At 46.2% G+C, this 24,805-nt stretch overlaps 1 protein-coding gene across 1 annotated transcript; it reads right to left on the bottom strand.

The window, feature by feature from the left end:
* Positions 1–30: 30 nt before the first annotated feature.
* On the bottom strand, positions 31–15,175 carry LOC129833322 (pentraxin-4). Its single transcript, XM_055897835.1, has 6 exons — positions 14,962–15,175; positions 13,397–13,552; positions 13,038–13,145; positions 10,445–11,386; positions 10,270–10,375; positions 31–1,209 (listed from the first exon to the last, which is right to left on the bottom strand). Exons 1-6 carry the CDS (start codon positions 15,097–15,099, stop codon positions 554–556), a joined length of 2,106 nt encoding a protein of 701 aa, XP_055753810.1. The 5' UTR covers positions 15,100–15,175; the 3' UTR covers positions 31–553.
* Positions 15,176–24,805: the final 9,630 nt, after the last annotated feature.

Here is a 24,805-nt window from a genome sequence, read left to right as displayed (position 1 = left end):
TGTCTCTCTCTCTGTCTAAGTCTGTATCTGTCTGTCTCTAAGTCTGTCTCTCTCTCTCTGTCTGTTGCTGGGTAACAGTATACTGTATATATGATATGAAATAGTCTTTGTTTAGCCATATAACAACATTGCTTTAAGTAATAATTGATGGCTTTCATTCACATGCTCATTTTACAGTGTGTCAGTGGCACTGTTTAAGGTTAGAGAAGTGTTCCTCTTTCAATATAGGTCCACATTAAGTCCGAGGGACAGTTCTGCCGGTCTTCATTCTCCCTGGTAGTTAATTGAATGATATTAAAACATTTAGACAGCTGAATCCCAAGTCAACCCCAAGGCTGGTTGTTGTTATTTGTTATTATTTATTTTAATTAACGCCCAATTAAGACCTAGACAACCAGGTGAGGGGAAATCAATTACCGTAATTTATCAATCAAGTACAGAGGAGTAAAAAACAGCCCACTCTGCCTTTAAGGACCACACTGTAGATCTAGGAGTGCCTATAGGGACGAGGGTTGAGGGACGAGCGGTTAGGGTCAATTTGGAATCAGACGTCTCAGCTACAGTGTTCCAGGCACTCGCAGGCTACCTGCTGCACCTCCCCATGAACTCCGTCAACGTCCCCCAACTCGAGCACCACCCCCCGGGGTACCCCCCTCCCCGTAGCCACCCCCGTCACCTCCCCAGGACTCAACACCCGGTCCCACACGGTGAACCCCGCTAGGCGCCCCACGAACCCCTCGGTGGGATCAAACCCTCCCCCCTGGCTGTCCTGCTCTGCTCCCAGCACCACTAACCCCCCTCCCGGCACCTCGTAGCCCTTCCTGAACCGTGACCCTGCGGAGGTCAGGCGCCGGTCGGTGTAGTGCCAGAATCGTCCCTGGATAGAGGACCAGAGGACACAGAGGTGGTGCCAGCGCCCGTCCAGCACAGAGTCCACAGGGAGCTCACGGTACGCAGGGTCTCCCACCACGAAGTCCAGGGTTTCTCGGCTGGGGGTGGAGGAAGAGGAGGAGGAGTTGCGTCCGTATAGGACTAGTTTGTTGTCGTTGTCTTCCGTGGCGTAAGAGAGGAGCGTTCCTACGTACCCGACGTCGACGCGGAGCCACAGGCACACAGAGAGTTCTGGAAGAGCAGGGAAGCTCCGGGAGAAGGTGACGTAGTTCTCAGAGGAAGCTGACGGGAACAGGAGCATGGAGTCCACATTACAGACTGGAGGAGAGAAAAGAGACAGACAAGATAGTCAGTGAGTACTGGAACAAAAAACACTGGAACAAATCAGACCTGGGATAACTCTAGTTTTAACTACTCGTTGTGGCATCAGACCTGGATAACTCTAGTTTTAACTACTCGCTGTGGCATCAGACCTGGGATAACTCTAGTTGTAACTACTCGTTGTGGCATCAGACCTGGGATAACTCTAGTTTTAACTACTCGTTGTGGCATCAGACCAGGGATAACTCTAGTTTTAACTACTCGTTGTGGCATCAGACCAGGGATAACTCTAGTTTTAACTACTCGTTGTGGCATCAGACCTGGGATAACTCTAGTTTTAACTACTCGTTGTGGCATCAGACCTGGGATAACTCTAGTTTTAACTACTCGTTGTCGCATCAGACCTGGGATAACTCTAGTTTTAACTACTCATTGTGGCATCAGACCTGGATAACTCTAGTTTTAACTACTCGTTGTGGCATCAGACCTGGATAACTCTAGTTTTAACTACTCGTTGTGGCATCAGACCTGGGATAACTCTAGTTTTAACTACTCGTTGTGGCATCAGACCTGGATAACTCTAGTTTTAACTACTCGTTGTGGCATCAGACCTGGGATAACTCTAGTTTTAACTACTCGTTGTGGCATCAGACCTGGATAACTCTAGTTGTAACTACTCGTTGTGGCATCAGACCTGGGATAACTCTAGTTTTAACTACTCGTTGTGGCATCAGACCTGGGATAACTCTAGTTTTAACTACTCATTGTGGCATCAGACCTGGATAACTCTAGTGTTAACTACTCGTTGTGGCATCAGACCTGGATAACTCTAGTTTTAACTACTCGTTGTGGCATCAGACCTGGGATAACTCTAGTTTTAACTACTCGTTGTGGCATCAGACCTGGATAACTCTAGTTGTAACTACTCGTTGTGGCATCAGACCTGGGATAACTCTAGTTTTAACTACTCGTTGTGGCATCAGACCTGGGATAACTCTAGTTTTAACTACTCATTGTGGCATCAGACCTGGGATAACTCTAGTTTTAACTACTCGTTGTGGCATCAGACCTGGATAACTCTAGTTTTAACTACTCGTTGTGGCATCAGACCTGGGATAACTCTAGTTTTAACTACTCATTGTGGCATCAGACCTGGATAACTCTAGTTTTAACTACTCGTTGTGGCATCAGACCTGGATAACTCTAGTTTTAACTACTCGTTGTGGCATCAGACCAGGGATAACTCTAGTTTTAACTACTCGTTGTGGCATCAGACCAGGGATAACTCTAGTTTTAACTACTCGTTGTGGCATCAGACCTGGATAAATCTAGTTTTAACTACTCGTTGTGGCATCAGACCTGGGATAACTCTAGTTTTAACTACTCGTTGTGGCATCAGACCTGGGATAACTCTAGTTTTAACTACTCGTTGTGGCATCAGACCTGGATAACTCTAGTTTTAACTACTCGCTGTGGCATCAGACCTGGGATAACTCTAGTTTTAACTACTCGTTGTGGCATCAGACCTGGATAAATCTAGTTTTAACTACTCGTTGTGGCATCAGACCTGGATAACTCTAGTTTTAACTACTCGCTGTGGCATCAGACCTGGGATAACTCTAGTTTTAACTACTCGTTGTGGCATCAGACCTGGATAACTCTAGTTTTAACTACTCGTTGTGGCATCAGACCTGGGATAACTCTAGTTTTAACTACTCGTTGTGGCATCAGACCTGGGATAACTCTAGTTTTAACTACTCGTTGTGGCATCAGACCTGGATAACTCTAGTTTTAACTACTCGTTGTGGCATCAGACCTGGGATAACTCTAGTTTTAACTACTCGTTGTGGCATCAGACCTGGGATAACTCTAGTTTTAACTACTCGTTGTGGCATCAGACCTGGATAACTCTAGTTTTAACTACTCGTTGTGGCATCAGACCTGGGATAACTCTAGTTTTAACTACTCGTTGTGGCATCAGACCTGGATAACTCTAGTTTTAACTACTCATTGTGGCATCAGACCTGGGATAACTCTAGTTTTAACTACTCGTTGTGGCATCAGACCTGGGATAACTCTAGTTTTAACTACTCGTTGTGGCATCAGACCTGGATAACTCTAGTTTTAACTACTCGCTGTGGCATCAGACCTGGGATAACTCTAGTTTAAATACTCGTTGTGGCATCAGACCAGGGATAACTCTAGTTTTAACTACTCATTGTGGCATCAGACCTGGATAACTCTAGTTTTAACTACTCGTTGTGGCATCAGACCAGGGATAACTCTAGTTTTAACTACTCATTATGGCATCAGACCTGGATAACTCTAGTTTTAAATACTCGTTGTGGCATCAGACCAGGGATAACTCTAGTTTTAACTACTCATTGTGGCATCAGACCTGTATAACTCTAGTTTTAACTACTCGTTGTGGCATCAGACCAGGGATAACTCTAGTTTTAACTACTCATTATGGCATCAGACCTGGGATAACTCTAGTTTTAACTACTCGTTGTGGCATCAGACCTGGATAACTGTAGTTTTAACTACTCGCTGTGGCATCAGACCTGGGATAACTCTAGTTGTAACTACTCGTTGTGGCATCAGACCTGGGATAACTCTAGTTTTAACTACTCGTTGTGGCATCAGACCAGGGATAACTCTAGTTTTAACTACTCGTTGTGGCATCAGACCTGGGATAACTCTAGTTTTAACTACTCGTTGTGGCATCAGACCTGGGATAACTCTAGTTTTAACTACTCGTTGTCGCATCAGACCTGGGATAACTCTAGTTTTAACTACTCATTGTGGCATCAGACCTGGATAACTCTAGTTTTAACTACTCGTTGTGGCATCAGACCTGGATAACTCTAGTTTTAACTACTCGTTGTGGCATCAGACCTGGGATAACTCTAGTTTTAACTACTCGTTGTGGCATCAGACCTGGGATAACTCTAGTTTTAACTACTCGTTGTGGCATCAGACCTGGATAACTCTAGTTTTAACTACTCGTTGTGGCATCAGACCTGGATAACTCTAGTTGTAACTACTCGTTGTGGCATCAGACCTGGGATAACTCTAGTTTTAACTACTCATTGTGGCATCAGACCTGGGATAACTCTAGTTTTAACTACTCATTGTGGCATCAGACCTGGATAACTCTAGTGTTAACTACTCGTTGTGGCATCAGACCTGGATAACTCTAGTTTTAACTACTCGTTGTGGCATCAGACCTGGGATAACTCTAGTTTTAACTACTCGTGGCATCAGACCTGGATAACTCTAGTTGTAACTACTCGTTGTGGCATCAGACCTGGGATATCTCTAGTTTTAACTACTCGTTGTGGCATCAGACCTGGGATAACTCTAGTTTTAACTACTCATTGTGGCATCAGACCTGGGATAACTCTAGTTTTAACTACTCGTTGTGGCATCAGACCTGGGATAACTCTAGTTTTAACTACTCGTTGTGGCATCAGACCTGGGATAACTCTAGTTTTAACTACTCATTGTGGCATCAGACCAGGGATAACTCTAGTTTTAACTACTCATTGTGGCATCAGACCTGGATAACTCTAGTTTTAACTACTCGTTGTGGCATCAGACCAGGGATAACTCTAGTTTTAACTACTCATTATGGCATCAGACCTGGATAACTCTAGTTTTAACTACTCGTTGTGGCATCAGACCTGGGATAACTCTAGTTTTAACTACTCATTGTGGCATCAGACCTGGGATAACTCTAGTTTTAACTACTCGTTGTGGCATCAGACCAGGGATAACTCTAGTTTTAACTACTCGTTGTGGCATCAGACCAGGGATAACTCTAGTCATAACTACTCGTTGTGGCATCAGACCTGGATAACTCTAGTTTTAACTACTCGTTGTGGCATCAGACCTGGGATAACTCTAGTTTTAACTACTCGTTGTGGCATCAGACCTGGGATAACTCTAGTTTTAACTACTCGTTGTGGCATCAGACCTGGGATAACTCTAGTTTTAACTACTCGTTGTGGCATCAGACCTGGGATAACTCTAGTTTTAACTACTCGTTGTGGCATCAGACCTGGGATAACTCTAGTTTTAACTACTCGTTGTGGCATCAGACCTGGGATAACTCCTTTTCAGAGGGAACAATTGGACTAAAACTATTTGAATACAGATCCCAGCAAATGACAAATTTTTCAAACTTTTTAATACAGATTCCAAAAAATTGCTACTTTTTAAAACTATTTGAAAACAGATCTCAAAACGACTACTTTGTAAAACTATTTGAAAACAGATCTCAAAAACAGACTACTTTGTAAAACTATTTGAATACAGATCCCCACTGGGGTTATTATTTGACACTGCTGGTCATCTATGAACGTTTGAACATCTTGAAGAACAATCTGGCCTTAATGGCCATGTACTCTTATACTCTCCACCCGGCACAGCCAGAAGAGGACTGGCCACCCCTCAGAGCCTGGTTCCTCTCTAGGTTTCTTCCTAGGTTCCTGACTTTCTAGGGAGTTTTTCTTAGCCACCGTGCTTCTACATCTGCATTGCTTGCTGTTTGGGGTTTTAGGCTGGGTTTCTGTACAGCACTTTGATATATCAGCTGATGTAAGAAGGGTTTTATAAATACATTTGATATCTTCCTACCTCCTGCTCTTACGACTATCCCCCATATCCTCCTACCTCCTGCTCTTACGACTATCCCCCATATCCTCCTGCTCATATCCCCAGATCTATTTCTCTCTTTCTATCTCATTCCCTCTCCTTCCCTCTCTCTCTCCCCCTCCTCCTCACATCCACAGGTCAGGACAATGTAGTAAAAGCAGACAGTAAGTCATGAAGCCTGAAGTCTACTGTAGCCCAGGGTGGAGGTCCCTACAGGCCTAGCTGGATAGGGGATCTGGCCTGAGAACAGGACTGTCAGTGTAACAGCTTTATTCTCAGTCATGTTTTATAGGTCAAACACGCCATGATGACAAACGGCTAAAAGCAGAGTGGGACCATCTAATCCCAGTCTTGGACTGTTTCTGTATTCAACAACAGCAAACGAGGAGGCTATAGGAAAAACACACTGGTACCCAGGCTATAGGAAGGCTATAGAAACAGACTGGTACCCAGGCTATAGGAAGGCTATAGAAACACACTTGTACCCAGGCTATAGGAAGGAAACAGACTGGTACCCAGGCTATAGGAAGGAAACAGACTGGTACCTAGACTATAGGAAGGAAACAGACTGGTACCTAGACTATAGGAAGGAAACAGACTGGTACCCAGGCTATAGGAAGGAAACAGACTGGTACCCAGGCTATAGGAAGGTTGAAGAGAACTTAATCTGCCAGCCATTTATCAACGTGTCAACCACAAACTGACTGCTGTTATAACCAGCTGACTGATCAATGTGTAGAGATGAATCTGAATTTCTTGGCCAAGGCAGCGTGTATCACTTTCTAGACTTACAGAATATAGTGTTTCTCTAACTGGGCTTATTTATCTCAGGTTATTCAACGTGAACAATAGAGTTATATGGATTCTTCAGATGTGAACAGAACTCTTAACTCTCAGATGGTCCAAACTCACTGAGACTATATCCTGTTTCCTGCATCTATCAACACTTAACTCTCTCTCTCTGTCTCTCTCTCTGTCTGTCTGTCTGTCTGTCTGTCTGTCTGTCTCTCTGTCTCTCTGTCTCTCTGTCTCTCTCTCTCTCTCTCTCTCTCTCTCTCTCTCTCTCTCTCTCTCACTCACTCACTCACTCACTCACTCACTCTCTCTCCCCTTCTCTCCACTGTCTGTTTATCTATTTAGAGAGTAGAGGACTCTGTAGTCCCAAGATGGGAAACACACAACAATGCCTTTAACAGAGAGTAGAGGACCTTGAAGTCCCAAGATGTGTACCTAGTTTGGTATTAGGCAAATGTAATGGTTCAACTCCCCTTCCCCTCCAGATTGAATGGAAACACACAACAATGCCTTTAACAGATGAGTGCGTGTTACTGTGTGTGTGTGTCTTTCTGGTCTCTCATGGCTCAGCAGATGTGTGTGTGTGTGTGTGTGTGTGTATGTGTGTGTCTTTCTGGTCTCTCGTGGCTCAGCAGATGTTGTTTATGGATGTAAAACACATACAGTGCATTATGAAAGTATTCAGACCCCCTTTACTTTGTCCACATTTAGTTACGTTACGGCCTGATTCTAAAATCGATTCAATTCATTATTTTCCTCATCAATATACACACAATACCCCATAATGACAAAGCGAAAACAGGTTTTTAGAAATGTTTGCAAATTATAAAAATTTAATTTAAAAAAACTGAAATACCTTATTTAAATAAGTTTCACGGATCCCTCCGGATCTGTCAATAAGCACACCTGCTCCCTATTCCCAGTGATTAGTAAATGTATAGTGTGCCCTTTGTTCACCATGGTCTTGTCCATTATTGTTACAACGTCCGTTAATCGTGCGAGTACCTGTGCTGTGTTGTTTAGGCTTTCGTGCCACTTGTGTTCTGCACAGATGATTACGGGTCTCGTCCTGTGTTGTATCATTGTGTGTGTGTTTGTTACGGGTCTTGTCCTGTGTTGTATCATTGTGTGTGTGTGTTACGGGTCTTGTCCCGTGTTGTATCATTGTGTGTGTGTGTATGTTACGGGTCTTGTCCTGTGTTGTATCATTGTGTGTGTATGTTACGGGTCTTGTCCCGTGTTGTATCATTGTGTGTGTGTATGTTACGGGTCTCGTCCTGTGTTGTATCATTGTGTGTGTGTATGTTACGGGTCTTGTCCTGTGTTGTATCATTGTGTGTGTGTGTATGTTACGGGTCTTGTCCTTAGTTGTATCATTGTGTGTGTGTGTGTTACGGGTCTCGTTCTGTGTATTTATTAGAGGTACTCCTCTCTCTTTTGTTTGGGTTTCTACCCTGTGTTTTGTATAGTGTTTGTTTGGTCTTCGTCCCGTGCTTTACACGGCGCGCTGTAATTTGGGTATCATAAAAAAACTATTATGCATTCCTGCGCCCGTCTCCCATTCCATCATACCAGCGTGACAATAAGTATTCAGACCCTTTGCTATGAGACTTGAAATTGAGCTCAGGTGCATCCTGTTTCCATTGATCATCCTTGAGATGTTTCTATAACTTGATTGGAGTCCACCTGTGGTAAATTCAATGGATTGGACATGATTTGGAAAGGCACACACCTGTAAGGTCCCACAGTTAACAGTGGATGTCAGAGCAAAAACCAAGCCATGAGGTCGAAGTAATTGTCTGTAAAGCTCCGAGACAGGATTGTGTTGAGGCACAGATCTGGGGAATATTTCTGCAGCATTAAAGGTCCCCAAAAACACCGTGGCCTCCATCATTATTAAATGGAAGAAATTTGGAACCACCAAGACTCTTCCTAGAGCTGGCCGCCTGGCCAAACTGAGCAATCGGGGGAGAAGGGCCTTGGTCCAGGGAGGTGACCAAGAACCTGAAGGTTACTCTGACAGAGCTTTAGAGTTCCTCTGTTGAGATGGGAGAACCTTCCAGAAGGACAACCATCTCTGCAGCACTCCACCAATCAGGCGTTTATGGTAGAGTGGCCAGACGGAAGCCACTCCTCAGTAAAAGGCACATGACAACCCGCTAGGAGTTTGCCTAAAGGACTCTCAGACCATGAGAAACAAGATTCTCTGGTCTGATGAAACCAAGAATGAACGCTTTGGCCTGAATGCCAAGCATCACGTCTGGAGGAAACCTGGCACCATCCTTACAGTGAAGCATGGTGGTGGCAGCATCATGCTGTGGGGATGTTTTTCAGAGGCAGGGACTGTGAGACTAGTCAGGATTGAGGGAAAGATGAACGGAGCAAAGTACACAGAGATCCATGATGAAAACCTGCTCCAGGGCACTCAGGACCGCAGACTGGGGCGAAGGTTCAACTTCCAACAGGACAACGACCCTAAGCACAGAGCCAATACAATGCAGGAGTGGCTTCGGGACAAGTCTCTCTGAATGTCCTTGAGTGGCCCAGCCAGAGCCCGGACTTGAACCCGATCGAACATCTCTGGAGAGACGTGAAAATAGCTATGCAGCGAAGCAACGCTCCCCATCCAACCTGACAGATCTTGAAAGGATCTGCTGAGAAGAATGGGAGAAACTCCCCAAATATAGGTGTGCCAAACTTGTAGCGTCATACGCAAGAAGACTCAAGGCTGTAATCGCTGTCAAAGGTGCTTCAACAAAGTACTGAGTTAAGGGTCTGAATACTTATTTAAATGTGATATTTCCGTTTTTTGTTTGCAAAAATGTCTAACTAGTCTATGGGATTCTATGTAATGTCACACCCCATTACACCTCTCTATGGGATACTATGTAATGTCACACCACATTACACCTCTCCATGGTATACTATGTAATGTCACACCACATTACATCTATCTATGGGATACTATGTGATGTCACACCACATTACACCTCATTATGGGATACTAAGTAATTTCACACCACATTACACCTCTCTATGGGATACTATGTAATGTCACACCACATTACACCTCTCTATGGGATACTATGTGATGTCACACCACATTACACCTCATTATGGGATACTATGTGATGTCACTCCACATTACATCTCTCTATGGGATACTATGTGATGTCACACCACATTACACCTCATTATGGGATACTATGTGATGTCACACCACATTACACCTCATTAAGGGATACTATGTGATGTCACACCACATTACACCTCTCTATGGGATACTATGTGATGTCACACCACATTACACGTCTCTATGGGTAGTATGTGATGTCACACCACATTACACCTCATTAAGGGATACTATGTGATGTCACACCACATTACACCTCTCTATTTTATAGCTCTTTAATTGGCATGACATCACTGGATGCTGTGTTGTGTTGCTGACAGAGGGTTTCCAGAAATCACAGTTTGAAGATTCCTGGAACCACAATGGAACCAGCAGGACATCTGGAATCTTTCAACCAGAAATGATGGAAAACCTGGAGTTTTGCTTTCCTGTTATTGCCACCTGACAGAGGTTGATCTGAAGTGACTTACTGGTGGCTTCTCTCCTGGGGATGTGCTGCAGAGGGATCTTTTGTCTCACTGGAAGCTGGAGAAGGTTCTGGATTTGTGATTCCTCTCCTTTCATCTCCTCCTCTTCCTCCTCTCCCTCCCTCCTCTCGGTCCGCTCTTCCTCTCCCCTCCTCCTCTCTGTCCGCTCTTCCTCTACCCTCCTCCTCTCCGTCTGCTCTTCCTCTCCCCTCCTCCTCTCTGTCCGCTCTTCCTCTACCCTCCTCCTCTCTGTCCGCTCTTCCTCTCCCCTCCTCCTCTCTGTCCGCTCTTCCTCTCCCCTCATCCTCTCTGTCCGCTCTTCCTCTCCCCTCCTCCGCTCTGTCCGCTTCACTTCACTCCTCCTCCACATCTCGTCCTCCCTCCTCCTCTCCATCTCTCTCTCCTCTCTCGTCTCCTCCACAGACTGTGGTTTTGGCCACTGTTGAGGATGACCAGGCCGGGGGCTTTCCTGTCCTCTCTCCCCCACTCTCTTCCTCTCCTCCTGGGACTGAGAAGGAGGCTGTGTGGGGTGGGTAGGTGGAGGCTGTAGTCTTGTCCTCATCCTCCTGTCTTTGGTGTGTTTTGGCTGGGAATGGGGTTGGGGTTTGGGTTGGGGATGGGAATGGGGTTTGGGCTGGGGTTGGGGATGGGAATGGAGTTTGGGCTGGGGTTGGAGATGGGGCTGAGAGTAAGGCGGAGGCTGGGGCTGGTAATATGTCTGGGTGTGTCCGGGCTGGGTCTGGCGCTGGTAATATGTCTGGGTGTGTCCGGGCTGGGTCTGGGTGTCCTGTCTTGGGCTCTGTCCTCTGGAGGCCTGGGTCCTCCGTGGGGGTGCTGTGTCCTGGGGGGTGAGGTTGGAGGTGAGGGGGTCTCCTGTCCTCTCTGATCCCCTGGAAGAGACTACATTCCCCTGTAAAAGCTCCCCCAGCCTCCCTTCCAGCCGGCTCATCCGGAGATCCTGCTCCCTCAGGGACTCCTGGAGACCTCTCAGCCCGACCAGAAGCTCCTCTCGCTGGGCCTCCAGGGAGTCGAGACGCTCCTCCTGGCTGTGGAGCTCCAGGGTGAGGCTGGAATGAGACTCTCCCTGCTCCTGACTCAGTCTCTGGGTCTGCCTGCTGCCCTGTGGAGAGGAGAGGAGAGGAGAGGAGAGGAGAGGAGAGGAGAGGAGAGGAGAGGAGAGGAGAGTTATAGCAGAACAGATTCTAGCCACCACATTTGGCTAATTGGCATTATATTATTCACTATAGGGAAGAGTGAGACATTTTTATCTGGGCAGGGTCATCCAAACTGATCCTGGGAACCTCATTGGGTGCACGTTTTGGTTTTTGCCCTAGCACTACACCAATAACCAAATAACCAACTTTGAATCAGCTGTGAAGTGCGAGAGCAAAAACTAAAATGTGCAGCCAGGAAGGCCCCAGGACTGTAGCCAGGACTGTAGCCAGGACTGTAGCCAGGACTGTAGCCAGGGCTGTAGCCAGGACTGTAGCCAGGACTGTAGCCAGGGCTGTAGCCAGGACTGTAGCCAGGGCTGTAGCCAGGACTGTAGCCAGGACTGTAGCCAGGGCTGTAGCCAGGACTGTAGCCAGGGAGGCCCCAGGACTGTAGCCATGCCTCAGTGTTTCCCAAACTGTCCCTGTCTGTTGCTTAGAGTACCTGTCCCTGTCTGTTGCTTAGAGTACCTGTCCCTGTCTGTTGCTTAGAGTACCTGTCCCTGTCTGTTGTTGCTTAGAGTACCTGTCCCTGTCTGTTGTTTAGAGTACCTGTCCCTGTCTGTTGCTTAGAGTACCTGTCCCTGTCTGTTGCTTAGAGTACCTGTCCCTGTCTGTTGTTGCTGAGAGTACCTGTCCATGTCTGTTGTTGCTTAGAGTACCTGTCCCTGTCTGTTGTTGCTGAGAGTACCTGTCCATGTCTGTTGTTGCTTAGAGTACCTGTCCATGTCTGTTGTTGGTTAGAGTACCTGTCCCTGTCTGTTGTTGTTTAGAGTACCTGTCCATGTCTGTTGTTGCTTAGAGTACCTGTCCCTGTCTGTTGCTTAGAGTACCTGTCCCTGTCTGTTGTTGCTTAGAGTACCTGTCCATGTCTGTTGGTTAGAGTATCTGTCCATGTCTGTTGTTGCTTAGAGTACCTGTCCCTGCCTGTTGTTGGTTAGAGTACCTGTCCATGTCTGTTGTTGCTTAGAGTACCTGTCCCTGTCTGTTGTTGCTTAGAGTACCTGTCCCTGTCTGTTGCTTAGAGTACCTGCCCCTGTCTGTTGTTGCTTAGAGTACCTGTCCATGTCTGTTGCTTAGAGTACCTGTCCCTGTCTGTTGTTGCTTAGAGTACCTGTCCATGTCTGTTGTTGCTTAGAGTACCTGTCCCTGTCTGTTGTTGCTTAGAGTACCTGTCCATGTCTGCTGTTGCTTAGAGTACCTGTCCATGTCTGTTGTTGCTTAGAGTACCTGTCCATGTCTGTTGTTGCTTAGAGTACCTGTCCCTGTCTGTTGCTTAGAGTACCTGTCCATGTCTGTTGTTGCTTAGAGTACCTGTCCATGTCTGTTGTTGTTTAGAGTACCTGTCCCTGTCTGTTGCTTAGACTACCTGTCCCTGTCTGTTGCTTAGAGTACCTGTCCTTGTCTGTTGTTGCTTAGAGTACCTGTCCCTGTCTGTTGCTTAGACTACCTGTCCCTGTCTGTTGCTTAGAGTACCTGTCCCTGTCTGTTGTTGCTTAGAGTACCTGTCCCTGTCTGTTGCTTAGAGTACCTGTCCCTGTCTGTTGTTGCTTAGAGTACCTGTCCCTGTCTGTGTCTCAGTCCTCTCTCCAGCGAGGCCAATCTTCCCTCCATCCTCTTGTTCTTCTTCTGTAGTTTACTGCTCCGGTCTTTCAGGCCGTCCAGCTCCTGTTTTTTTGGTAAGATATTTTATATGTTTCCCCCCACAAAAACAAAACAGGACGGAAACAAGATAAAACAATGACAGGGCCCAAATTATTAACGAAATATAACCATAACAATCATTTTTACGTAATAATATAACATAAATATACATACGTATTTATACATTTTAATATAAAATATAACATAATACATAACATACATGTAAATATAACATAATATTACAATAATATAACTAAAATGATATAAACAGTAACCTGTGTGGTGGTGTCTCTGAGTTGTGTGAGTTCCTGGGTGAGGTTTCTGTGTTGGTCAGACAGGGTCTGAACTCTGACCTCTAGGGAGGTCGACACATTAGACATATGGGACAGAAGATCTAACCGGCTCAGGGTCTGTTCCTGGAATCGACGGAACTGAGAAACAAGCACACAACATCATCTCAAGTTCTTACACACACACTATATATACAGCAGTACGTGGAAACCCATTCAAATGAGTGGATTCGGCTACTTCAGCTTCACCCGTTGCTGACATTGAGCACACCGCCATGCAATCTCCATAGACAAACATTGGCAGTAGAATGGCCTTACTGAAAAGCTGTGACTTCCAACGTGGCACCGTCATAGGATGCCACCTTCCCAGCAAGTCAGTTCGTCAAATTTCTGCCCTGCTGGAGCTGCCCCGGTCAACTGTAAGTGCTGTTATTGTGAAATGGAAACGTCTAGGAGGAACAACGGCACAGCCGCGAAGAGGTAGACCACACAAGCTCACAGAACCGCTGAGCGGTGAAGAGCGTAAAAATCGTTTGTCCTCGGTTTTAACACTCACTACCGAGTTCCAAACTACCTCTGGAAGCAACATCGGCACAAGAACTGTTCGTCGGGATCTTCATGAAATGGGTTTCCGTGGTCAAGCAGCCGCACACAAACCTAATATCACCATGTGCAATGCCAAGCGTCGGCTGGAGTGGTGTAAAGCTCACCGCCATTGGACTCTGGAACAGTGGAAACGCGTTCTCTGGAGTGATGAATCACGCTTCACCTGGCAGTCAGACAGACGAATCTGGGTTTGGCGGATGCCAGGAGAACTCTACCTGCCCCAATGCAGAGTGCCAACTGTAAAGTTTGGTGGAGGAGGAATAATGGTCTGGGGCTGTTTTTCATGGATCCGGCTCGAACCCTTAGTTTTGTGAAGAGAAATCTTAACGCTACAGCATAAAATTATATTCTAGACGATTCTGTGCTTCCAACTTTGTGGCAACAGTTTGGGGAAGGCCCTTTCCTGTTTCTGCATGATAATGCCCTGTGCACAAAGCGAGGTCCATACAGCAATGGTTTGTCGAGATCGGTGCGGAAGAACATGACTGGCCTGCACAAAGCCCTGACCTGAACCCCATTGAACACCTTTGGGATGAATTGGAACCCCGACTGCGAGCCAGGCCTAATCACCCAACATCAGTGTGCTCGACCTCCCTAATGCTCTTGTTGCTGAAAGGAAGTAAGTCCCCGCAGAAATGTTCCAACATCTAGTGGAAAGCCTTCCCAGAAGAATGGAGGCTGTTATAGAAGCAAAGGGGGGACCAACTCCATATTTATGCCCATGATTTTGGAATGAGATGTTGGACGATCATGTGTCCACATACTGTTGGTTATGTAGTGTATTCTACTTATGGATAATAAAGTTCTATTTTTTTAATTTTCTTGTAATAAAACAATAATATATCAAGGGAGACACACACATGAACAGACTTATACACAAACACACTCACACAGACACACACAGACACACACACAGACACACATACAAAACCATACACACTGACCTGATCGTCAAGTCGTCTGAGTCTCTGGTAGATGGGCTTCCTGAGCTCAGCAGCACCCTGTCCCCTAGAGGCCTGAAGCTGGAGGACAACCAGGAGAACCAGGACCAGGACCCTCCGTCCGGCTCTGAGGCTGGTCATAGTGCAGCGTGGCTGGGTTAAGGCAGGGCCGGGGTCTGGGTGTCTAGAGGTGCGGAGGTTGTTAGCTCTGAGAGCTACCGAGGCTAACTAATAGAGGTAAAGGAGAGAGAAGAGGGATGGGGCAGTACAGGGATGGGAAGCCCCCACACACACACACGAACGCACCACACTGACACACACACATCTGTTTTTTTCCCACAATGCATCACTGGCAGGGAAGCAGAGTCAGAACATGATGACTTTACCAGAGACCTCTCTCTCTCACACACACACACACACAAACACACATACACACACACACACACACACACAAACACAATAAATATATTCTATTTTACAAATCTAGGTCAGATTGTCTCTTTTTGCAGTGTAGTCAGGTGGCAGTAGTTGTATAGATATATATTAGTCAGGTGGCAGTAGTTGTATAGATATATATTAGTCAGGTGGCTGTAGTTGTGTAGATATATATTAGTCAGGTGGCTGTAGTTGTATATAGATATATATTAGTCAGGTGGCTGTAGTTGTATAGATATATATATTAGTCAGGTGGCTGTAGTTGTATAGATATATATATTAGTCAGGGGGCTGTAGTTGTGTAGATATATATTAGTCAGGTGGCTGTAGTTGTGTAGATATATATTAGTCAGGTGGCTGTAGTTGTATATAGATATATATATATTAGTCAGGGGGCTGTAGTATAGATATATATATATATTAGTCAGGTGGTGTCACGTTCCTGACCTGTTTTCCTTTGTTTTGTATTCATTTTAGTTGGTCAGGGCGTGAGTTGGGTGGGTTTGTCTATGTTTTGTATTTCTATGTGGGGTTTTGTGTTCGGCCTGGTATGATTCTCAATTAGAGACAGGTGTGTATTGTTTGTCTCTAATTGAGAGTCATACAAAGGCAGCCAGGGTTTCACTGGTGTTTTGTGGGTGTTTGTTTCCTGTGCCAGTGGTTGGACCACACAGGACTGTTTTGAGGTATGTCACGTTTGTTGTTTTGTAGTTGGTAGTGTTTTCCTGTTATTTTCATTAAATCATGAACACTTACCTCTCCGCATCTTGGTCTGATCCATGCTCCTCCTCGTCTGAGGAGGAGAACGACATTGACTGCCTTAACAGAAACACCCACCACTACAGGACCAAGCGGATTGAGGAAGGAAGGCAAGAACAACAGCAATGGGGAAAAGAGGAATGGACTTGGGAGGAGATTCTGGACGGAGAAGGACCCTGGGCAGAGCCAGAGGAGTGTCGCCGCCCCAAAGCGGAGCTGGAGGCAGCGAAAGCGGAGAGGAGGTTCTATGAGGCAAAAGCACGTAAGAGCGGCTGGAAGCCCGAGAGGCTCACCCAAAAATTTCTTGGGGGGGGGCTAAAGGGTAGTGTGGCGAAGCCGGGTTGGATACCTGAGCCAACTCCCCGGGCTTGCCGTGGAGTAAGAGGGCGTCGTACTGGTCAGACACCGTGTTATGCGGTAAAGCGCACGGTGTCCCCAGTACGCGTGCTTAGCCCAGTGCGGGCTATTCCACCTTGCCGCACTGGGAGGGCTAGGTTGGGCATCGAGCCGGATGCCATGAAGCCGGCCCAACGTATCTGGCCTCCAGTACGTCTCCTCGGGCCGGCGTACATGGCACCAGCCTTACAGGTGGTGTCCCCGGTTCGCCTGCATAGCCCAGTGCGGGCTATTCCACCTCGCCGCACTGGCAGGGCTACGGGGTCCATTCAACCTGGTAGGGTTGGGGAGGCTCGGTGCTCAAGAGCACGTGTCCTCCTTCACGGTCCGGTATATCCGGCGCCACCTTCCCACCCCAGCTCAGTACCACCAGTGCCTACACCACGCACCAGGCTTCCAGTGCATCTCCAGAGCCCTGTTCCTCTTCCACGTACTCTCCCTATGGTGCGTGTCTCCAGCCCGGTGCCTCCAGTTCCGGCACCACGCACCAAGCCTCCTGTGCGTCTCCAGAGCCCTGGACGCACTGTTCCTTCTCCCCGCACTCGCCCTGAGGTGCGTGCCCTCAGCCCGGTACCTCCAGTTCCGGTACCACGCACCAGGCCTAGAGTGCGCCACGAGAGTCCAGTGTGCCCTGTTCCTGTTCCCCGCACTCGCCCTGAGGTGCGTGCCCTCAGCCCGGTACCTCCAGTTCCGGTACCACGCACCAGGCCTATAGTGCGTCTCAGCCGGCCAGAGTCTGCCGTCTGCCCAGCGGTGCCTGAACGGCCCGTCTGCCCAGCGCCGTCTGAGCCATCTGTCTGCCCAGCGCCGTCTGAGCCATCTGTCTGCCCAGCGCCGTCTGAGCCATCTGTCTGCCCAGCGCCATCTGAGTCATCCGTCTGCCACGAGCCATTAGAGCCGCCCGTCTGTCCCGAGCCAGTAGAGCCGTCCGTCAGTCAGGAGCCGCTAGAGACGCCCGCCAGTCAGGAGCTGCCAGAGACGCCCGCCAGTCAGGAGCTGCCAGAGACGCCCGCCAGTCAGGAGCTGCCAGAGACGCCCGCCAGTCAGGAGCTGCCAGAGACGCCCGCCAGTCAGGAGCTGCCAGAGACGCCCGCCAGTCAGGAGCTGCCAGAGACGCCCGCCAGTCAGGAGCTGCCAGAGACGCCCGCCAGTCAGGAGCTGCCAGAGACGCCCGCCAGTCAGGAGCTGCCAGAGACGCCCGCCAGTCAGGAGCTGCCAGAGACGCCCGCCAGTCAGGAGCTGCCAGAGACGCCCGCCAGTCAGGAGCTGCCAGAGACGCCCGCCAGTCAGGAGCTGCCAGAGACGCCCGCCAGTCAGGAGCTGCCAGAGACGCCCGCCAGTCAGGAGCTGCCAGAGACGCCCGCCAGTCAGGAGCTGCCAGAGACGTCCGACAGTCCGGAGCTGCCGTACAGTCCGGAGCTGCCGTACAGTCCGGAGCTGCCGTACAGTCCGGAGCTGCCGTACAGTCCGGAGCTGCCGTACAGTCCGGAGCTGCCCTACAGTCCGGAGCTGCCCTACAGTCCGGAGCTGCCACTCAGCCCGGACCTGCCGGAGTCCCTCAGCCAGGACCTGCTGGAGTCCCTCAGCCAGGACCTGCTGCCCCTTATCCCGGTGTTGCCCCTTATCCCGGTGTTGCCCCTTGTCCCGGTGCTGCCCCTTGTCCCGGTGCTGCCCCTTGTCCCGGTGCTGCCCCTTGTCCCGGTGCTGCCCCTTGTCCCGGTGCTGCCCCTTGTCCCGGTGCTGCCCCTTGTCCCGGTGCTGCCCCTTGTCCCGGTGCTGCCCCTTGTCCCGGTGCTGCCCCTTGTCCCGGTGCTGCCCCTTATCCCGGTGCTGCCCCTTATCCCGGTGCTGCCCCTTCATTTAGGTGGGGTTAGTGGGAGGGTGGTCATTGGGAGGGGGATAAAGAAGCGGGGATTGATTATGGTGGGGTGGGGACCTCGTCCACCGCCAGAGCCGCCACCGTGGACAGACGTCCACCCAGACCCTCCCCTAGACTTTGTGCTGGTGCGCCCGGAGTTCGCACCTTAAGGGGGGGGTTCTGTCACGTTCCTGACCTGTTTTCCTTTGTTTTGTATTCATTTTAGTTGGTCAGGGCGTGAGTTGGGTGGGTTTGTCTATGTTTTGTATTTCTATGTGGGGTTTTGTGTTCGGCCTGGTATGATTCTCAATTAGAGACAGGTGTGTATTGTTTGTCTCTAATTGAGAGTCATACAAAGGCAGCCAGGGTTTCACTGGTGTTTTGTGGGTGTTTGTTTCCTGTGCCAGTGGTTGGACCACACAGGACTGTTTTGAGGTATGTCACGTTTGTTGTTTTGTAGTTGGTAGTGTTTTCCTGTTATTTTCATTAAATCATGAACACTTACCTCTCCGCATCTTGGTCTGATCCATGCTCCTCCTCGTCTGAGGAGGAGAACGACATTGACTGCCTTAACAGGTGGCTGTAGTTGTATATATATATATATTAGTCAGGTGGCTGTAGTTGTATATATATATATTAGTCAGGTGGCTGTAGTTGTATATAGATATATATATTAGTCAGGTGGCTGTAGTTGTATAGATATATATTAGTCAGGTGGCTGTAGTTGTATATATATATATTAGTCAGGTGGCTGTAGTTGTATATAGATATATATTAGTCAGGTGGCTGTAGTTGTATATAGATATATATTAGTCAGGTGGCTGTAGTTGTATAGATATATATTAGTCAGGGGGCTGTAGTTGTATATATATATATTAGTCAGGGGGCTGTAGTTGTATAGATATATATTAGTCAGGGGGCTGTAGTTGTATATAGATATATATTAGTCAGGGGGCTGTAGTTGTATAGATATATATTAGTCAGGTGGCTGTAGTTGTATAGATATATATTAGTCAGGGGGCTGTAGTTGTATATATATATATTAGTCAGGTGGCTGTAGTTGTATATAGATATATATTAGTCAGGGGGCTGTAGTTGTATAGATATATATTAGTCAGGTGGCTGTAGTTGTATAGATATATATTAGTCAGGTGGCTGTAGTTGTATAGATATATATATTAGTCAGGTGGCTGTAGTTGTATAGATATATATATTAGTCAGGTGGCTGTAGTTGTATAGATATATATATTAGTCAGGTGGCTGTAGTTGTATAGATATATATATTAGTCAGGTGGCTGTAGTTGTATATATATATATATTAGTCAGGTGGCTGTAGTTGTATATATATATATATTAGTCAGGTGGCTGTAGTTGTGTATAGATATATATTAGTCAGGGGGCTGTAGTATAGATATATATATATATTAGTCAGGTGGCTGTAGTTGTATAGATATATATATTAGTCAGGTGGCTGTAGTTGTATAGATATATATATTAGTCAGGTGGCTGTAGTTGTATAGATATATATATTAGTCAGGTGGCTGTAGTTGTATAGATATATATTAGTCAGGTGGCTGTAGTTGTATATATATATATTAGTCAGGTGGCTGTAGTTGTATATATATATATTAGTCAGGTGGCTGTAGTTGTATATATATATATTAGTCAGGTGGCTGTAGTTGTATAGATATATATTAGTCAGGTGGCTGTAGTTGTATGGATATATATTAGTGAGGTGTATATTAGCTCTCATAGTGCACTACTTTAGACCAGAGCTCTATAACACCCTATTCCCTATATAGTGCACTACTTTAGACCAGAGCTCTATCCATGTAGAGCACACAGTTCTCTCCTCTGAACAGGTACAGTCATAACATGTGTTTGTAATACAGGAAGATAATGTGACAGATACACATCACTTGTGTTGATGTAGTAATGTTGTCTGAGTGGGACAGGTTATATGATGTAGTAATGTTGTCTGACTGGGACAGGTTGTATGTTGTAGTAATGTTGTCTGAGTGGGACAGGTTGTATGATGTAGTAATGTTGTCTGAGTGGGACAGGTTGTATGATGTAGTAATGTTGTGTGTAATGTTGTCTGAGTGGGACAGGTTGTATGATGTAGTAATGTTGTCTGAGTGGGACAGGTTGTATGATGTAGTAATGTTGTCTGAGTGGGACAGGTTGTATGATGTAGTAATGTTGTCTGAGTGGGACAGGTTGTATGATGTAGTAATGTTGTCTGCGTGGGACAGGTTGTATGATGTAGTAATGTTGTCTGAGTGGGACAGGTTGTATGATGTAGTAATGTTGTCTGAGTGGGACAGGTTGTATGATGTAGTAATGTTGTCTGAGTGGGACAGGTTGTACAATGTAGTAATGTTGTGTGTAATGTTGTCTGAGTGGGACAGGTTGTATGTTGTGTGTAATGTTGTGTGAGTGGGACAGGTTGTATGATGTAGTAATGTTGTCTGAGTGGGACAGGTTGTATGATGTAGTAATGTTGTCTGAGTGGGACAGATTGTATGATGTAGTAATGTTGTGTGTAATGTTGTCTGAGTGGGACAGGTTGTATGATGTAGTAATGTTGTCTGAGTGGGAAAGATTGTATGATGTAGTAATGTTGTCTGAGTGGGACAGGTTGTATGATGTAGTAATGTTGTCTGAGTGGGACAGGTTGTATGATGTAGTAATGTTGTCTGAGTGGGACAGGTTGTATGATGTAGTAATGTTGCCTGAGTGGGACAGGTTGTATGATGTAGTAATGTTGTCTGGGTGGGACAGGTTGTATGATGTAGTAATGTTGTCTGAGTGGGACAGGTTGTATGATGTAGTAATGTTGTCTGAGTGGGACAGGTTGTATGATGTAGTAATGTTGTCTGAGTGGGACAGGTTGTATGATGTAGTAATGTTGTCTGAGTGGGACAGGTTGTATGATGTAGTAATGTTGTGTGTAATGTTGTCTGAGTGGGACAGGTTGTATGATGTAGTAAAGTTGTCTGAGTGGGACAGGTTGTATGATGTAGTAATGTTGTCTGAGTGGGACAGGTTGTATGTTGTGTGTAATGTTGTGTGAGTGGGACAGGTTCTATGATGTAGTAATGTTGTCTGGGTGGGACAGGTTGTATGACGTAGTAATGTTGTCTGAGTGGGACAGGTTGTATGACGTAGTAATGTTGTGTGTAATGTTGTCTGAGTGGGACAGGTTGTATGATGTAGTAAAGTTGTCTGAGTGGGACAGGTTGTATGATGTAGTAATGTTGTGTGAGTGGGACAGGTTGTATGATGTAGTAATGTTGTCTGGGTGGGACAGGTTGTATGATGTAGTAATGTTGTCTGAGTGGGACAGGTTGTATGATGTAGTAATGTTGCCTGAGTGGGACAGGTTGTATGATGTAGTAATGTTGTGTGTAATGTTGTCTGAGTGGGACAGGTTGTATGATGTAGTAATGTTGTCTGAGTGGGACAGGTTGTATGATGTAGTAATGTTGTCTGAGTGGGACAGGTTGTATGATGTAGTAATGTTGCCTGAGTGGGACAGGTTGTATGATGTAGTAATGTTGCCTGAGTGGGACAGGTTGTATGATGTAGTAATGTTGTCTGAGTGGGACAGGTTGTATGATGTAGTAATGTTGTCTGAGTGGGACAGGTTGTATGATGTAGTAATGTTGTCTGAGTGGGACAGGTTGTATGATGTAGTAATGTTGTGTGTAATGTTGTCTGAGTGGGACAGGTTGTATGATGTAGTAAAGTTGTCTGAGTGGGACAGGTTGTATGATGTAGTAATGTTGTCTGAGTGGGACAGGTTGTATGTTGTGTGTAATGTTGTGTGAGTGGGACAGGTTGTATGATGTAGTAATGTTGTCTGGTTGGGACAAGTTGTATGATGTAGTAATGTTGTCTGAGTGGGACAGGTTGTATGATGTAGTAATGTTGTCTTAGTGGGACAGGTTGTATGATGTAGTAATGTTGTCTGAGTGGGACAGGTTGTATGATGTAGTAATGTTGTCTGAGTGGGACAGGTTGTATGATGTAGTAATGTTGTCTGAGTGGGACAGGTTGTATGATGAAGTAATGTTGTCTGAGTGGGACAGGTTGTATGATGAAGTAATGTTGTCTGAGTGGGACAGGTTGTATGATGTAGTAATGTTGTCTGAGTGGGACAGGTTGTATGATGTAGTAATGTTGTCTGAGTGGGACAGGTTGTATGTTGTAGTAATGTTGTCTGAGTGGGACAGGTTGTATGATGTAATATTGTTGTCTGAGTGGGACAGGTTGTATGATGTAATATTGTTGTCTGAGTGGGACAGGTTGTATGATGTAGTAATGTTGTCTGAGTGGGACAGGTTGTATGATGTAGTAATGTTGTCTGAGTGGGACAGGTTGTATGATGTAGTAATGTTGTCTGAGTGGGACAGGTTGTATGATGTAGTAATGTTGTCTGAGTGGGACAGTTTGTATGATGTAGTAATGTTGTCTGAGTGGGACAGGTTGTATGATGTAGTAATGTTGTCTGAGTGGGACAGGTTGTATGATGTAGTAATGTTGTCTGAGTGGGACAGGTTGTATGATGTAGTAATGTTGCCTGAGTGGGACAGGTTGTATGATGTAGTAATGTTGTCTGAGTGGGACAGGTTGTATGATGTAGTAATGTTGTCTGAGTGGGACAGGTTGTATGATGTAGTAATGTTGTCTGAGTGGGACAGGTTGTATGATGTAGTAATGTTGTCTGAGTGGGACAGGTTGTATGATGTAGTAATGTTGTGTGTAATGTTGTCTGAGTGGGACAGGTTGTATGATGTAGTAAAGTTGCCTGAGTGGGACAGGTTGTATGATGTAGTAATGTTGTCTGAGTGGGACAGGTTGTATGTTGTGTGTAATGTTGTGTGAGTGGGACAGGTTGTATGATGTAGTAATGTTGTCTGGGTGGGACAGGTTGTATGACGTAGTAATGTTGTCTGAGTGGGACAGGTTGTATGACGTAGTAATGTTGTGTGTAATGTTGTCTGAGTGGGACAGGTTGTATGATGTAGTAAAGTTGTCTGAGTGGGACAGGTTGTATGATGTAGTAATGTTGTCTGAGTGGGACAGGTTGTATGTTGTGTGTAATGTTGTGTGAGTGGGACAGGTTGTATGATGTAGTAATGTTGTCTGGGTGGGACAGGTTGTATGATGTAGTAATGTTGTCTGAGTGGGACAGGTTGTATGATGTAGTAATGTTGCCTGAGTGGGACAGGTTGTATGATGTAGTAATGTTGTGTGTAATGTTGTCTGAGTGGGACAGGTTGTATGATGTAGTAATGTTGTCTGAGTGGGACAGGTTGTATGATGTAGTAATGTTGTCTGAGTGGGACAGGTTGTATGATGTTGTAATGTTGTCTGAGTGGGACAGGTTGTATGATGTAGTAATGTTGCCTGAGTGGGACAGGTTGTATGATGTAGTAATGTTGTCTGAGTGGGACAGGTTGTATGATGTAGTAATGTTGTCTGAGTGGGACAGGTTGTATGATGTAGTAATGTTGTCTGAGTGGGACAGGTTGTATGATGTAGTAATGTTGTGTGTAATGTTGTCTGAGTGGGACAGGTTGTATGATGTAGTAAAGTTGTCTGAGTGGGACAGGTTGTATGATGTAGTAATGTTGTCTGAGTGGGACAGGTTGTATGTTGTGTGTAATGTTGTGTGAGTGGGACAGGTTGTATGATGTAGTAATGTTGTCTGGGTGGGACAAGTTGTATGATGTAGTAATGTTGTCTTAGTGGGACAGATTGTATGATGTAGTAATGTTGTCTGAGTGGGACAGGTTGTATGATGTAGTAATGTTGTCTGAGTGGGACAGGTTGTAAGTTGTAGTAATGTTGTCTGAGTGGGACAGGTTGTATGATGTAATATTGTTGTCTGAGTGGGACAGGTTGTATGATGTAATATTGTTGTCTGAGTGGGACAGGTTGTATGATGTAATATTGTTGTCTGAGTGGGACAGGTTGTATGATGTAGTGATGTTGTCTGGGTGGGACAGGTTGTATGATGTAGTAATGTTGTCTGAGTGGGACAGGTTGTATGATGTAGTGATGTTGTCTGAGTGGGACAGGTTGTATGATGTAGTAATGTTGTCTGAGTGGGACAGGTTGTATGATGTAGTAATGTTGTCTGAGTGGGACAGGTTTTATGATGTAGTAATGTTGTCTGAGTGGGACAGGTTGTATGATGTAGTAATGTTGTCTGAGTGGGACAGGTTGTATGATGTAGTAATGTTGTCTGAGTGGGACAGGTTGTATGATGTAGTAATGTTGTCTGCGTGGGACAGGTTGTATGATGTAGTAATGTTGTCTGAGTGGGACAGGTTGTATGATGTAATATTGTTGTCTGAGTGGGACAGGTTGTATGATGTAGTGATGTTG

This window comes from Salvelinus fontinalis, chromosome 2 (assembly GCF_029448725.1).
Source record: "Salvelinus fontinalis isolate EN_2023a chromosome 2, ASM2944872v1, whole genome shotgun sequence".
Lineage (NCBI taxonomy): Eukaryota > Metazoa > Chordata > Actinopteri > Salmoniformes > Salmonidae > Salvelinus > Salvelinus fontinalis.
Note: the sequence above shows the minus strand (reverse complement) of the source record. Positions and strands in the feature narration are given on the sequence as shown.

Coding starts and splice junctions, on each gene's coding strand:
- LOC129833322 (XM_055897835.1), bottom strand. CDS start 15,099: ATGACCAGCCTCAGAGCCGGACGGAGGGTCCTGGTCCTGGTTCTCCTG. Junction 13,146..13,396: donor TCAGAGACACCACCACACAG/GTTACTGTTTAT, acceptor CCAAAAAAACAG/GAGCTGGACGGCCTGAAAGA. Junction 11,387..13,037: donor TGAGACACAGACAGGGACAG/GTACTCTAAGCA, acceptor TCCTCTCCACAG/GGCAGCAGGCAGACCCAGAG.